At 41.3% G+C, this 15,049-nt stretch overlaps 1 protein-coding gene across 1 annotated transcript in view; it reads left to right on the top strand.

Annotated features, from left to right (window-relative positions):
- The window catches only part of TMEM178A (transmembrane protein 178A), a 49,280-nt gene that overhangs the window by 29,279 nt on the left and 4,952 nt on the right, over positions 1 to 15,049 (top strand). Inside the window, exons 2-3 of the mRNA XM_044261695.1 lie at positions 6,248 to 6,361; positions 8,809 to 8,946. Coding sequence (XP_044117630.1) covers positions 6,248 to 6,361; positions 8,809 to 8,946 — 252 coding nt within the window. The remainder of the gene's footprint in view (positions 1 to 6,247; positions 6,362 to 8,808; positions 8,947 to 15,049) is intronic.

Here is a 15,049-nt window from a genome sequence, read left to right as displayed (position 1 = left end):
GGGATGAAATCCCTGAGTCAGCCACAGAGCCAAGCCCATCTCCAAATACCGTTATTGAACGATGGGGGTAATATATGGACAGAAGCCTCGTTTAGGTATCAGCTTTATTTCCAAAAGAGCATATGTTGTTACTAAACAGAAAAAAAATGTGTTTTTCACTGCACATTGATAGTTTGCTTAATAATACAGTTCTAAGCACCCACGGAATTAAGATGCACTCCTAAAACATTAGGATTTCTCATTTTCCTACACGAGTAGAATACAGAGTTTGGGTAACAACACATGTTTTAGAGCTCAGTTACTGCTTTGCACTGTGGCCTTAGGCTAGTTCCTTGACGTCTCTGAACTTCAGTTTTCTGCTTACTCAATGGAGTGAATCCTACTTTTCTTTTTCTTAATCTGGTTTGTAGGGTTGTGGTGAGTATCAATTTTGTCGAAAGCTTTTTCTGCATCTTTGAGATGAGCTTGTGGTTTCTGTGCTTTATTCTATTGGTAAGGTCTATTATATGAATTGATTTTCATATGTTGAAGCAATCTTGCATTCATGACATCAGTTCCACCGGGTGCTGATGTACAATCCTTTTTATATGTTGCTGAATTCAGTTTGCTAGTGTCTGTTGAGGATTTTTGCATACCTCTTCATAAGGAATACTTTTTTTTTTTTTTTAAAGATTTTATTTATTTATTTGAGAGAGAGAGTATGAGAAGGGGGAGGGTCAGAGGGAGAAGCAGACTCCCCGCCAAGCAGGGAGCCCGATGCGGGACCCGATCCCAGGACTCCAGGATCATGACCTGAGCCAAAGGCAGTCGCTCAACCAACTGAGCCACCCAGGTGCCCCCATAAGGAATACTTTGAATTATTCTTTACCTATGATGTTTTTGGTTTTTGTATCGGGGGGTAATACTGGCCTCCTACCATGATTTGGGAATTCTATTTTTTTGAAGATTTTATGAATGATTGTTAATTCTTTAAATATTTGGTAAAATTCACCAGTGAAGACATATGGTCCTGGACTTTTTTCATTAGAAGGTTTCTTTTTTAAAGATTTTATTTTTAAATAACCTCTATATCCAATGTGGGGCTCGAACTCACAAACCCCTAGATCAAGAGATCCATGCTCTACTGACTGAGCCAGTCAGGTGACCCATCATTGGAAGATTTTTAATGAGTTATTTACTAACTGAGTCTCTACCTATTATAGACCTATTCAGATTTTCTATTTCTTCTTGAGCCGGTTATGGTAGTTTGTGGCATTCTACAAATTTTTTGTTTCGCCTGTATAATCTAATTTGTTGGCTTTTTTTTTTTTTTTTGTAGTATGCTCTTAAACTCCTTTTTCTTTCCATAAGATTATTGGTAATGTCCTCTATTTTATGCCTGATTTTAGTAACTTGAGTCTTCCCTTTCTTTATTATGGTTAGTCCAACTAAAGATTTGTCAATTTTATTTTATTTATTTATTTTTTAAAGATTTTATTCATCTAAGAGAGAGAGAGAGAGAGAGAGCGCGCATGCACAAGTTGTGGGGAGAAGCAGGGGAGAGAGGGAGAAGCAGACTCCCTGCTGAGCCTGGAGCCTGATGGGCGGGTCTATCCCAGGACCTGGAGATATGACTTGAGCCCAAGGCAGACCCTTAACTGTCTGAGCTAACTGGGAGACCAAGATTTGTAAATTTTATTAATCTTAGTGCCAATTTTTGGCTTTGCTTATTTTGCTATTTTTCTATGCTTTGTTTCATTTATTTCTGCTATAATTCTATAATCTCTTTTCTTCTGCTTAGGATTTAATTTGCTTTTCCTTTTTTAGTTTCTTAAGGTAGACAGGTTATTGATTTGATGTCTTGTTTTTTAACATGGGCATTTGCAGCTATAAATTTTCCTCTAAGCATGTTAGCAGCATCCCATAAATTTTGGTATGTTGTGATGTTGTTTTTTGTTTTCATTAAGGTGATTTTAAATTTCTCTTGTGATTTATTTTTGGAACCATTGGTTGTTTAGGAGTGTGTTACTTAATTTCCACAAATTTGGGAATTTCTCAAATTTTCTTCTGTTTTTGATTTCTAATTTCATCGTAGGATGGTCAGAAAACCTTGACTTTATATGTCATTATGACTTTAATGTGACTTTCTGTCACCTTGTGAGTTTAATAATTTTAAATTTATTGAGATTTGTAGTCTGTCCCTGGAGAATGTTCTACGTGCGCTCAAATAGAATGTGTATTTTGCTGTTCTTGGGAGGAGTGTTCTGTAGATGTCTGTTTTGTCTAATTTTAGAATGTTGTTCAAGTCTTCTGTTTCCATGTTTGTCTTCTGTCTACTTGTTCTACCAGATTGAAGGTAGGATATTTGAATCTCCAACTGTTATTGTTGAACTATTTCTTCCTCCAGTTTTTGCTTCCTAGATTTTGGGGGGTATTTGGGATTTTGCATCTGTTTTCAATTTTATAAATTCCCAGTGGATTGGCCTTTTTGTCATTCTAAAATACCTTTGTCTCTAATAAAAATTTTTGTCTTGAAGTTTATTTCGTCTGATATTAGGATAGCCATTCCTTTCTCTTTTGGTGATTGCATGGCATATCTTTTTCCATACTTTTATTTCCAACCTATTTGTGTCTTTGAATCTGAAGTGTGTCTTTTGTGGACATCATATAGGTGGATCATGTTGTTTTATTTATAATGTCTTTTGATTGGGATGTTTGTTCTGTTTAGATTTAATGTAATTCCTCATCAAGGAGGACTTATGTCTTCCAGTTTGCTATGTGTTTTCTGTATGTTCCTCTACTCTCTTCCATTGACTATCTTCTTCTGTGTTAAATAAATGTTTTCCGGTAACCTTTTAAAATCCCTTTTGTTTTATTTTCTATTTGTATTTTTTTGTTATTTTCTTAGTGGTTACCCTGTGAATTATAATTAACATCTTAATTTATAACCATCTATTTTGGGTTAATACCAACTGGATTTCATTTGTATATAAAATTTTGCTGCTTTATAGCCCACTCCGTGTCCTGTCCTTTGCACAGCTATTACCATACAAATTACACTGTATCTTCCTCAACACAGATTTATAATTACTGGTCAATGCTTTGTGTCTTCTAAATCAGATATGAGGAAAAAAGTTACAGAAAACACAAACAATACATTTATGCCATTTTTAATGTTTACCCATGTCATGGACTTGACAAATGTTCTTTATTTTTTCATGTGGATTCAGTTACTGTCCTTTCATTTCATTCAGACCACCTTCAGTGTTCCTTATTGGATAGGCCTAGTGACTAGAGTCTTACTCTCTCAGTTTTTGTTTAACTGGAAATGCCTTAATTTTTTCTTCATTTCTGAAGGATGACTTTGCTGCTTATAGAATTCCTACCTGATTTTCTTCCAGTGCTTTGAATATATCATCTCACTCCCTTCTGACTTACATAGTTTCTCATGAGAAACTCTTCTACTCTTTGGAGGAAGATGTGTTTAGTTGCTTTTTTCTTGCTTCTTTCAAAATTTTTTCTTTGGTTTTCAGGAGTTTGATTATGATGTGTTTGGGTGTTGCTTGCTGTGAGTTTATCTTACTTGTAGTTCATCAAACTTAGATGTAAGATGTAAGAATGTACGTTTTTCATCACATTTGGGGAGTTTTTGAAAATTATTTTATCAATTATTCTTTTTTTTTTTTTTTTTTAAAGATTTTATTTATTTATTTGACAGAGAGAGATCACAAGCAGGCAGAGAGGCAGGCAGAGAGAGAGGAGGAAGCAGGCTCCCTGCCGAGCAGAGAGCCCGATGTGGGCCTCGATCCCAGGACCCTGAGATCATGACCTGAGCCGAAGGCAGCAGCTTAACCCACTGAGCCACCCAGGCGCCCCTTTATCAATTATTCTTTTTGGCCCTTTTTCTCTTTCCTTCTTTCTGGGATTCTCACTATGCTTACATTGGAATGATTGATGGTGTTTCACAGATCTCTGTGACTATTTTCTTCACACTTTTTCCCTTATTTTCTTCAGACTGGATAATCTGAATTGACTTATCTTCAAGTTTGCTGATTATTTCTTCTGCCCCTCTAGTGGAATTTTCATTTCAGCTATTATTCTTTTTAGGTTCAGAATTTCTATTTTTTTCCTTCTTCTTATACTCTCTATCACTTTATTGATATTCTCTGGTGAGACATCATTCTCATACTTGCCTTAGTTCTTTGACTATGATTTCCTTTAGTTCTCTGAACATAGTTTAAGCAGTTGATTTAAAGTTATTTGTAAGGTAAGTCCAACATCTGGGTTTCCTCAGTGATAGTTTCTACTGGCTGGCTTTTTTCCTCATGCCTGGGCCATATGTTCTTGCTTCTTGCATGTTTTGTACTTTTCTATTGAAAACTGAGTATTTAAAATAATACTATGTAGCAACTCGGGAAATTAGATTCTTCCTCCTCCCCAGGGTCTGGTATTATTTTGTGCTGTTGCTGTTGGGTTTTTAGTGTCTTTCTTTAACTAATTCTGTAAAGTCAGTATTCTTTGTCATATGTGGTCCCTGAAGTCTCTGTTTGACTAGCTTTGTGTGAAGCTAATGGACAGAAATGTCCTTAGCTGCCTGGAGCTAATAAGTCTCAGTCTTTGCTGATGGGCTTTGTGCGTATGTTGGGCATGTCTTCAGTTCTGCTTTAGTCTTCAGCCCCTGCTTACAGGAGCCCCAAGGTCACCCTGAAGACAAATATCAAGTGGAATGACAGCTTTGAAAAATACAAATGCAAGCTATTAATACATTTGCAGCATGGTATCTGCTATTGTTCTCATACCAGATTGTTTGTTCTTTGTAAGTACAGGCCTTTTCTGACTTATAAACAGCTAATTCCTATGCCTTAGACCACATAACTGCTGCCATGGGCTCATGTTGAAAAAAAACAAAGAATAAAATAAAAGAGCTTTGAACTTTGGAAGAATCTGTGCTTTCATAAGGGAAAAAAATAAAAAAGCTTCCCAAAAGCAGAGAGAGTCTTGGGCAGTGTTGCTCAAAAGAGATTCAAAGACTGCTTGTCTCAGAATTACTTGGGATGTTTGTTAAAGTTCAGCTTCCTGGCCCCACTCCAGATCTTTTGATTTAGAATATCTTTGGGTGGGTCCATCCAGGAATCTACATTTTTAACCAGCTCCCCATTGACTCTTGATATACACTACTGTGTGAGAAACTCTTTAGGGAAGATGATCCTATAGGTGCCTGCACTTCAGAGATGGGCTCATAATCCATCGAATAGTAGTTTCCCCCTCTAAAAAAACACTTTATTTCTATAGTTCATCAAACCCCATCAATTAGAGGTTTATTTGCATCTATGAGGTGTTTGTTTTGTTTTGTTTTGTTTTTGTTTTTGTTTTGTTTTGTTTTTGTTGTTGTTGTTTTTAAGCTGCTGCCAGGGTTATCATAGGACTCAGGCTGAATCATGAAACTCAGAAGATTTCAGGGGAAAAATAAACTCATATTTATTTATGCAATTAAAGCCTGGGTTGGAAGGGAGGGTAGAAGAAGGTACCACATACAACAATGGGTATCCTTGCCCGTTTCAAAATTTTGCACCTAGGACTGGTCATGCAACCAGAAAAAGATAGGGAGAATTTTTTTCTTTCTCTTTTCTACTTTTATTTTTATTTTTTCCCCCTCTCTACCTTTAATATTACTCTTTCTCTTGGGGACCAGAATTTAAGTCAGTAAAATTTGTGTTAAGGGAATACATCAGCTGCCCTGGGGTTAAAGAGCCTGTTGAAGGTTCTCTGGTCACTGAATCACCACCTAAACCACCAACAGGAGGGTTGTTTTCATGGAATGATGTCTTCTGGTTTCCAAATAACACACTTCTTATGATCTTTTTCATGCTTCCCATTTGAGAGTTTGAGATTGGATCAAGTTCAGGCTCATGTAATTTATCTGGGTTAACTTAAAATTTTAAATTGATTTCCCCCAACTATCTGTATACTTTTGGGCCATTTCTCCTTGTGGAGTTTTGTGTATAGTTAACACAAACGCAGTGTTGAAAAACACTTAGGAGAGTTTAGATCCTTATCAATTTTAACACATTCAAGAGTGAAACATGATTTAAAAAATCATGTCATGCTTTAGGTGTTCACTGCTCCAACTTGCCCGTGTTACTGTGTGTCATCAAGAGATTCCTATCCCTTCCCCCATTCAACCCGGTTAGGGACACTCTGCCGTAGGTCTCCAGAATGGTGTTACAAATGCCCAGACTAGTAAATCCCATTTCTTATTTCCTTCCAGGTATTGCACAGAGATGCACGGCTATCAAGTACCACTTTTCTCAGCCAATCCGCTTACGAAACATTCCTTTCAATTTAACCAAGACAATTCAGCAAGATGAATGGCACCTGCTTCGTGAGTATTTCTGGGGAAGGGTCAGAGAGGAAATGGTGTCTTTCTGAACAAAAAGTATTCCCACTCGCCCTCTCAGGTTTGAACCAAAAGATGTTGTCCTGAGCATTTGTGGGCCTTTGGGCCAAATCCAACTTGGTCAGAGACTCTGAGAGTCATTTCACTATGCTCTACACCTTGTTTAGAGATGGAATGTCTGAAAATCATGCCTGAGGCTTTGTGAGACAGGGCGGTGTATGTTTCTGCCCTGGCGGCATCTGTATACAAATGGCCTCCGTACATGAATGGCCTCTTGCATCTTTTCTTTACCAGGTCATCTGGCACAGGGACCTGTTCTGCCACTAGTCTTGGTAAACCAAGGAGATGGTACCTTAGGTACACTCAGTTTTGTTTTGTTGATACAGTATTCATTTTAGCCACCATGTCTACCTCAGGCCTTGGTATTTCTGCTAAAATATCTTTATGAGTGTATGTTGCAATTTTCTTAGAGGATGTCTGTCATCAGAAGATATCTCGACAATGGAACCACTCTTTTCCACAGTCAGGAAAATGTGAAAATCTAGAAAGGATCATGCAGTGTAACACTAAAGGGGGCTGATATTTACCTGAAAATTGCTGATTCATGCTGCCTGGTGATAGGTGACTCAGGAAAGCAAAAAACTAGACCCTAGTCAGAGGTTGACGTCATTTTCCAATGAAGTAAACAGTAAGAACTTTGGGGATCTTGTTTGGTGACCAAAACCACTGCAGAAAACCAAGCAGAATCTCATTTTGTGAGGCAATATCTGCAGATCCAAACATTGTTTTGAATCTCAAACATGGACTTAGAAGTTCTTATGACACTGGTTTAGCCGTGGTCTCATGTTATACATAATAGTATTGGCAAATTTAGGACTTGGAAAGTCATTGTCTGAAATGTGGCTTATTTCTTAATGGTACGACTTCCTGAAAATTTTTTCTTGTTGGCTGATCTTATCAAGGATTTCTCGGCAGATTTAAGCTAGAGTTTTGTCTAAGTGTTCTTACACCTGAATTTTTTATGAGTGTGTTTGGAGTTCTTTGTCTTAATCAACAGTCCTGAAAGCCCTGTAGTCACTGGTTTTAAGACCAGTGAAAAAAGATAAATGTAGGAGCCTGAGAAAGAACCTCACCTCTTTACTCGAGGAGTTTGTGGTTTGCTGTTGCCCAGCAAGACAGTACTTGAGTGTTCTCTTGATCTTTTTTGGGGTTCAGAAAGATACTTTTTTGAGGACAGAAAGACACTTCCAGCATTTGCCTGCATAGCTCTTTCTAAGATTGTCACATTTGTGGATGTGTACCAGGTTTCCCAGATAAGCTTAATACGCCTGGTACTAATGCAAATCCCATGTAGATTATATCTGAACCTCGCGCCTTTTAAAGGTTGTAGACAATAGAAGTACTACTTAAACCACAGGGAATTTAGGAAATTGAGACAACAATGGCTGACCTATGACGACATTTCCCCCGTTCAGATATGGATGTCACAAAATGACTTATTCCCTTAACATTAAACTCAGCCCCTTTAAATGATCATCGCCCTTGGCCTGAGGTGTCTACACTTCCTCTTCTAGGCAACTGGCTTTCATTTAGATGCTCTGAGCTGGAAATAAAGAAATCCCTTTAAAAGAAAGGAATGGTCCATGTGGGCCCAGAGCTGTTGACTGGCCTCTGGGGCAGTCCATCTATGCTTGGGATCTACTGTTTTTAAGAAGGATCACAGACATTTAGATAACTCAATTTTTAAATTTTTAAATTTTTAAAAACTCATTTTTAAAACTCAATTTGTTCCCCAAAGAAAAGGAAGGAAGGAAATAGAAGAAGAAAAAGAGCAGAGGTTGGGCAATCAGAGTGCTGCTTTAGGACAGCGAACACAGTGAAAATATATCTGGGTCCATGTCATCGATCCGTGTCTTGGTTTTGCTTCGGAGGTGGGGGAGGGGCTGGGCTTCTGTCTAAGGATCACGATTGTGTCTTTATGACAAAGACAAATAAAATAATTGGCACCTGTGGTGCTCAGGTAAAACCATATTTCCCAGCAGCATAGCTTGTAGGCGCTTTCTCCAAAGCCAGGCTAAGCGTAGCCCTGCAGCGGTGGTAAGCTGCATTCCCGTTGCTCTTTTAACGAAAGTGGAGATATTTCGCTCTCTGTTTCCTAAGTAACTGCTATCTATGAGCCAGGTTTACTCGGGCATTGTTCTCTGCTCTGCTGTCTGCATAGTGCAGACGTCTCCGTGCATGCAGGGAAGGTAGACTCTGACCCCATCTATCTTCTGGTGGAAAACTTGGGGAGAGACTTCCCTAAACCACTCCAAGCCTGCAGACCCCAAGACTGCCCGTGTTTGCAATGTTCGCAAAGCTCTTCATTCTCCAGTTTTCAATAACTCTGTTCTTTCTGCTTCCCATTCTGAATGTCTGTACCTCGAGAGCAGACCTGAGAAGGATCACGGCTGGCTTCCTGGGCATGGCGGTGGCCGTCCTGCTCTGCGGCTGCATCGTGGCCACGGTCAGTTTCTTCTGGGAGGAAAGCTTGACCCAACACGTGGCCGGACTCCTTTTCCTCATGACAGGTACGCTGAACACCTCAGACACCTCTCCGGGCAGAAGGGAAGGCTGCTCTGCCTGTGGCCAGCTTTGCTCTGCTAAATTTGCTTGCACCTGTGAGAAAAGCAGCCAGGGGTCATTGGGTTTGGTGGGTGATAGAGAATGTAAAGAAAAAAAAAACAGTGGTCCTAATACAGACCTCGTTTCTGCAGCCCGGCCCTAGCCCTGGCCTGGACTCTTGGGGAGCATGGGCCATTGTTTATCAGGAGCGTGCCCGGAGAGAGAGTGATCCTCAAAACTGAGGTGAAACTCCAAGTACTTCTCTTAGTGATGGTGTCTTTGGGGTCATTTTTACACACAAAACATTCATTCATTCATTTCACTTCACAGATAGTTTCTGAGGACTCAGTATGTACCAGACACTACTTTAAGTACTAGAGACACGATGAATAAGGGAGACAAAATCCTTCTCCATTTTCATCTAGAGGAGAAGGAGACAATAAGGTGTGATGGTAATAAGAGCTGTGAGGAAAACAAACAAGGTGGAGTAGGGGGCCCAGGGAACACCTTGCTGAGGTGGCGATTTCCAGGCTGAATTAGGAAAAGCATCCAGCTTTTGGGAGTGTGCTTAGGGGTGAGCCAAGCCCTAGGGGCAAGGATGCCAAGCCCTAGAGACAGGGATGGTTGGTGTGTTTTGAGCCACAGAAAGAAGACCAACCAATGTGGTCAGAGAGCAGGGAGATACAGACAGTGGTGTGAATTTCAATCTGAGGGTAATAATGGAAGCCACCAGTTGTTTTTTTGTTTTTAAGATTTTATTTATTTGACAGAGATCACAAGTAGGCAGAGAGGCAGGTAGAGGGAGAGGAAGGGAAGCAGGCTCCCTGCTGCGCAGGGCTCGATCCCAGAACCCTGAGATCATGACTTGAGCCGAAGGCAAAGGCTTTAACCCACTGAGCCACCCAGGCGCCCCTTGTTTTTTTTTTTTTTTTAAATTAAGATTTATTTATTTATTTGAGAGAGAGAGAGAAAATGAGCTGTGGGGGAGGGGCAGAGGGACAAGCTGACTACCTGCTGACTTGGGGTTTGATCTCAGGACCTTGAGATCTTCAACTGAGCCAAAGTCAGACATTTAGCCCACTGAGCACCCAGGCACCCCAACCACTGGGAGGTTTTAAGCAGAAGAGAGACTTGATCTTAAAGCAGGGATTGGAAGGAGGATGGTGTGTGGAGACGTGTCTGTGGCCTTTTCGATTAGCAAGTGAAGGAGTCAGGAGCTGAGCTGACAGCTAATACTAAAGGTGGCGACAGGAAAGAAATCTTTTCCTTTTGCTCCTTCACAAAGGTAAAAATTAACGTATTAGTGATTAGTGAATGTCAAATGCACAGTTTCACTCAGTATCAGAGCTACTATGACTTTGGATATGCAGCCACTTTGAACAAGCCTACTTCTGCTTCTCTGGAGTTCAGTTTTCAAGTGACCATGACTGGGTTTGCCAGCGCGTCTCACTTAATGGCCCCTCACGCACGCCCGCGTTCACTGGAGGCAGCTGTACCTGACTCCCATTGGCTGACGCCATTTTCTGTCTGCCAGTCTTTCAGGGTTGACAGGTAGGTGGCGCTTTGCTTTCTGGTCAGCCAATCTGAGGCCTGAGTAACCCAAGTCACAGGCAGAGACCCTTCCTTCTGATGGCCGTGGGTCCCTTTCTCTCCCTGTGAGTAACATGGGTCATTGTTGTAAACACGCGGACAGAGCATTCCGAAATCATAGGGCCCTTGTAGAGTCTGAGCAGAAAACCGACTTAAGCTTTCCAGAATTTGGTGAATACACTAAGACTGTAGCACGGGGAGGCCAAGATTCTAGTTCCTGAGGTTTTGGAGGAGGATTTGAACCCTGAGACCAGCCACCGGATGCCTCATTTAAAACCCAAATGACTGAAAGAATAGGTCAGGGTAGCAAAGAAGCAGAGAGAGACTGTTTCTGCCCAGAAGATTCCTTTAAGCCTCTGCTGGGCCATAAGAGTCATTAAAAATCTTGTCCATCTTCTTCCCCTTCTTATTAGTTGAGTCCCCCATTTTCCTTACTCGTGTCAAAGGACTGACTGCAGGTTCACTCTCCCCCAACCCTGGAGAGGCTCACATCACGGCCCCTTGTCAGGAAAAGGAGAGGAGCTACAGACAAGAAAGCCTTAGTGATGGTTTAAAAACATACTTTAATATGGATAATGCATAAATAATTTAGAATGCTCTTAGATATAAAACAATTATTAGCAAGGAAATAAATCACTGGGCCATAAAAGCCAGGGGTAGTGAGAGCTCCCGTGAAGGTCGTGGGCCGGTCTGGTTTTAGATGAACGGACGGTGGTTCTTGAACATGGGGTGGACCCGGAGGAGAGCTAGCCGCCAGGTGGCCAGCTGCCAGCTCTGCCTTTCCCTGCTCAGTCCTCGTTTCTGATCCACACATGGACTGTAACTCCGGGCCATACTGGCTCAGGCATCCTCAGAATTTATCATCAAAACCCCTGTGCAACTGGTAAACCAAAACAAGACAAACAAAACAATAGCCACAATAACACAAACCCCACAACCACCAAAAACCCCCCCAAACCCCAAAAATCCCAAACTTATCAACTTGACATTTGATGACCTGTCCTAAGGGACTAACAGACACAAACTAACGTTCTTTTGCTTTCTTTGCTTTGGTTGGCCAAGCAACATTTTTGGAATAAAGGGGAAAATCCTCTTGTAGTTCCCACCACCTGAAAAATTGGGTGATTTAAATATTTTTTTCTTACTCTGAATCAAATCTCACTGATGAGTTTGCCTCATTAAAAAAAAAAAGAAGGGGCACCTGGGGGGCTCAGTGGGTTAAAGCCTCTGCCTTTGGCTCAGATCATGATCCCAGGGTCCTGGAATCAAGTCCTGCGTCGGGCTCTCTGCTCAGCAGGGGGCCTGTTTCCTCCTCTCTTTCTCTCTCTCTCTTTCTCTGCCTGCCTCTCTGCCTACTTGTGATCTCTATCTGTCAAATAAATAAATAAAATCTTAAAAAAAAAAAAAAAGAAGTTCACAACCATCATCCCATTAAAGAACTTAGTTTTCTGGGCTTCCATTTACTCTCCCACCATAAGCTTGTTACGCTGCTCTACTCAGTGGTTTTCAATAACGTTGGAGAGCTGCAGGCCCTTGCCGTGGGCGGATCTGCTATGTCATGCTCATCTGTTCCCTTACTGTTGGGCTTAGAGAGGTTTGTTTTATTTTTTTGCGGTTTCCTTTCCTTTACCTTTCCTTTGCAAACTCCGGGTAACGACATGAATCCATTGCCCGAGATAAATTAGCTGGAGGCTGTTCACGTGCAGTAGCTGCAGAGGTGAGCAGCAAAGGGTTAAAAGAATTGATTTTAATTAAGCAGAAGTGTCTTCAGCAGCCCTTGTCAGCATCTCTCCCACAGATTTCTGATGCTAAACTTAGCTGCTTCTAATGTGCTGGCATCTCCATTCTCCGCCTGAACTTATTAGCCAAGCCTTCAATGAAGAGCGTCAGTGATGTGACAGTTTGAGATGTTAAAATGGAAACTTTGAAACAGTCTTCCTCCTTCTGCCTTATTGCTTGCAGACAGTTCTTGGTTACCCACATGTGGGCCAGCAGTGCTGGTGTTTGCCCCCTTCCTTTCCCCTGGAGCCTCACAAAGGGCCTTCCAGCAGGGCCGGCCATAGACTTCATATCCCCTAGGGGCCCCAGAGGTGGCCCTTGGACTTCGGGACCTCTGAGATCACACATGCACACACACACACACACACACACACACGATATAGAAGAGGTACAGGCAGAGGACTGAGAGGGTAAGACGCTTGCAGCTCATCTGCTGTTGGCCTGTGAAAGCATTTGCCATCAACATTTGACGACGGATTGTGTTAGATCGCCATGGGGCTATAAGCCAAATGATTAGAATTTTAGTTATGTATACAAAGATTTGAAAGTGTTTATTTATTCAATGTAAGCATTTTAAAGTATAATGTTTATGTCGCTGTTGCTCTTGTTTTATTATCTTTTAAAACACTGGGAATCTCAAAAATTAGTTATAGCTTGGGCCTCCCTTCACGGGGGCCTCACTCTTCACTGGATCCATTCCCCTGCCCAGGCAGGGCTGTCCATTGAGCACTGTGACAGCAGACAGAAAGGTAACAGGGCCCAGGCTGCTCAAGAAAGCTCAGGGACAGTCAACACCCATGGTGGTCGTTTATCCTTTCTTTTGCTTCAACACGTTACCAAAAAAAAAAAAAAAAACCCAAAACCAAAAAACCAAAAAGAAACAAAAAACAAAACTAAAAAACCAAAAGCCACTATAGTAGATATATAGAATTATCTAGGTTGTCCATTGGTTATGACCTAAAACCACAGAACCTTAGTACCTGAGTTGTAACATTGGGAGCCAGATGTGTTTTGGAATTCAGGATTTTTAAGTTTTATTTTAGGAAGGTAAATATGGTGCGTAGATCTTATATTATCTAACACCCTCGGCACGGTCTAAAATCAAATCCATTAACATTTCTGCAGCAAAACATATGAATATTCACACGAAGCAGGATCAATAAGGACTATAAATAGCCTCATGTCACACCAGGTCAGGGTTTGCATTAAATAAGATTGCTGAGATCTTTCAGGGAAAGATGGGATTTTTTTTTTTTTTTTATTTAGTAATTGTGCATTGTGGATCTTCTATTTTACTTCTTAAAGTGTTGTCTGTTTCTTGCGCATTCATTTAGGAAAGACAACTTAGGAATGGCTTTCTGAGCAATCTGTGTGAAAGCACATGAGGCATTTTTGCTGGAAGAGCAAAGAGACCAGGATGATGGGCAGGCCATCTTTTGAAGGACTGGGAAAAAAAAAAAAAAATCAATGTTTATGCCTTTGGGTGTTGTAGTTGTGTTATTTATCAAGCAGGCTAACTGGGGTGAAGCAGCTCCCACTCCTTTCACACTGTTAAGCACATCAAAGGAGGATGGTCAGAAGAAGGGGCCCAGTTACCCTAATTACAGCTTGCCAGCTGGCCACAGGCACCTCGAGGAGTTCAGGGAAGGAAATTGGGTTGATGATCTGGGATGGTTGCATAAATTTACTTCCATTCTGATCCGAAAAAATCCCTTCCCACCCTGTAATTCTGCAATATCCTTGTATCTTCTAATTAAGAATATTGGTGGAAAGCTTTTTAATACATTATAAGAAAAGTAGTTGCATCCCGGGCTTTTCAGAACCGGTAACTCTTCACTCTAGAAGATGCTACAGCCAATAACCATAACCCAGCCTGGGATTCAAGCTGGGCTAAAGAGTATCCGTCCTGGTTGCAAGGGACTGCAGGAGACTCCTGGCTGGTCAGGGAGTGAGCAGAAGGGAAGGAGAGCCTAGGAGAAGAATGGAGGAGAGATGACCTCTCTCCTCATGGATCTTCATGAAGGACCATTAGATACTGAACTTTCTGGGTGCAGGGGTGGTACCTTATTTATCTTTTTGTACCCCCGCTGCATACCTTGCATGGACTGGATTGCTATGGACAAACATGTGGCATTATCTGCGCTAACTTGCCCCCTGGGTAAGTCTTACAGGGGTAACTTGGGATGCCCCGGTCCCGAGGTCGGTAGAACTCAATGTGTTATAGAACTCAGTTTTTTTTCGGCTGGTTTTGTTGACTCCCTGTGCTCAGCACTATTAGGATCCACGTGGAACTTTAGTCCAGGGGGTGTCTCTTACCTTGCCCTGAGATGCATGCTGGGAAGTGGACTGGAAACAGCACCTGGGGTTCCTGATCACATCCACATCAAACCAATCACAGCTGTGATCAACGAGGACTCATTAAACCACCTCTAAGATGATCAGACCCGGGGTGGGATGTAGTAGATGCTTGATAACTAATTTCAGAATCACTGATTAACATATAAAAATAGTAAAGTCTTGCTAAGACGCATAAAAGAAATAGAAATATACTTCATACATTGATTGCACACGCATAGGATGTTATGGGTTGAGTCGTGTCCCTCCCCAAATCCCTCGGCTTGAAGTTTAAACCCTCAGTACCTCACAATGTGACTGTCTTTGGAGACAGGGTCTTTAAAGAGGTGATTAAGGTACAATAAG

Source organism: Neovison vison, chromosome 8 (assembly GCF_020171115.1).
Source record: "Neovison vison isolate M4711 chromosome 8, ASM_NN_V1, whole genome shotgun sequence".
In the NCBI taxonomy this organism is placed as follows: Eukaryota; Metazoa; Chordata; class Mammalia; order Carnivora; family Mustelidae; genus Neogale; species Neogale vison.
The sequence above is the reverse complement of the archived record's forward strand: the minus strand, read 5'-3'. Positions and strand labels throughout refer to the sequence as shown.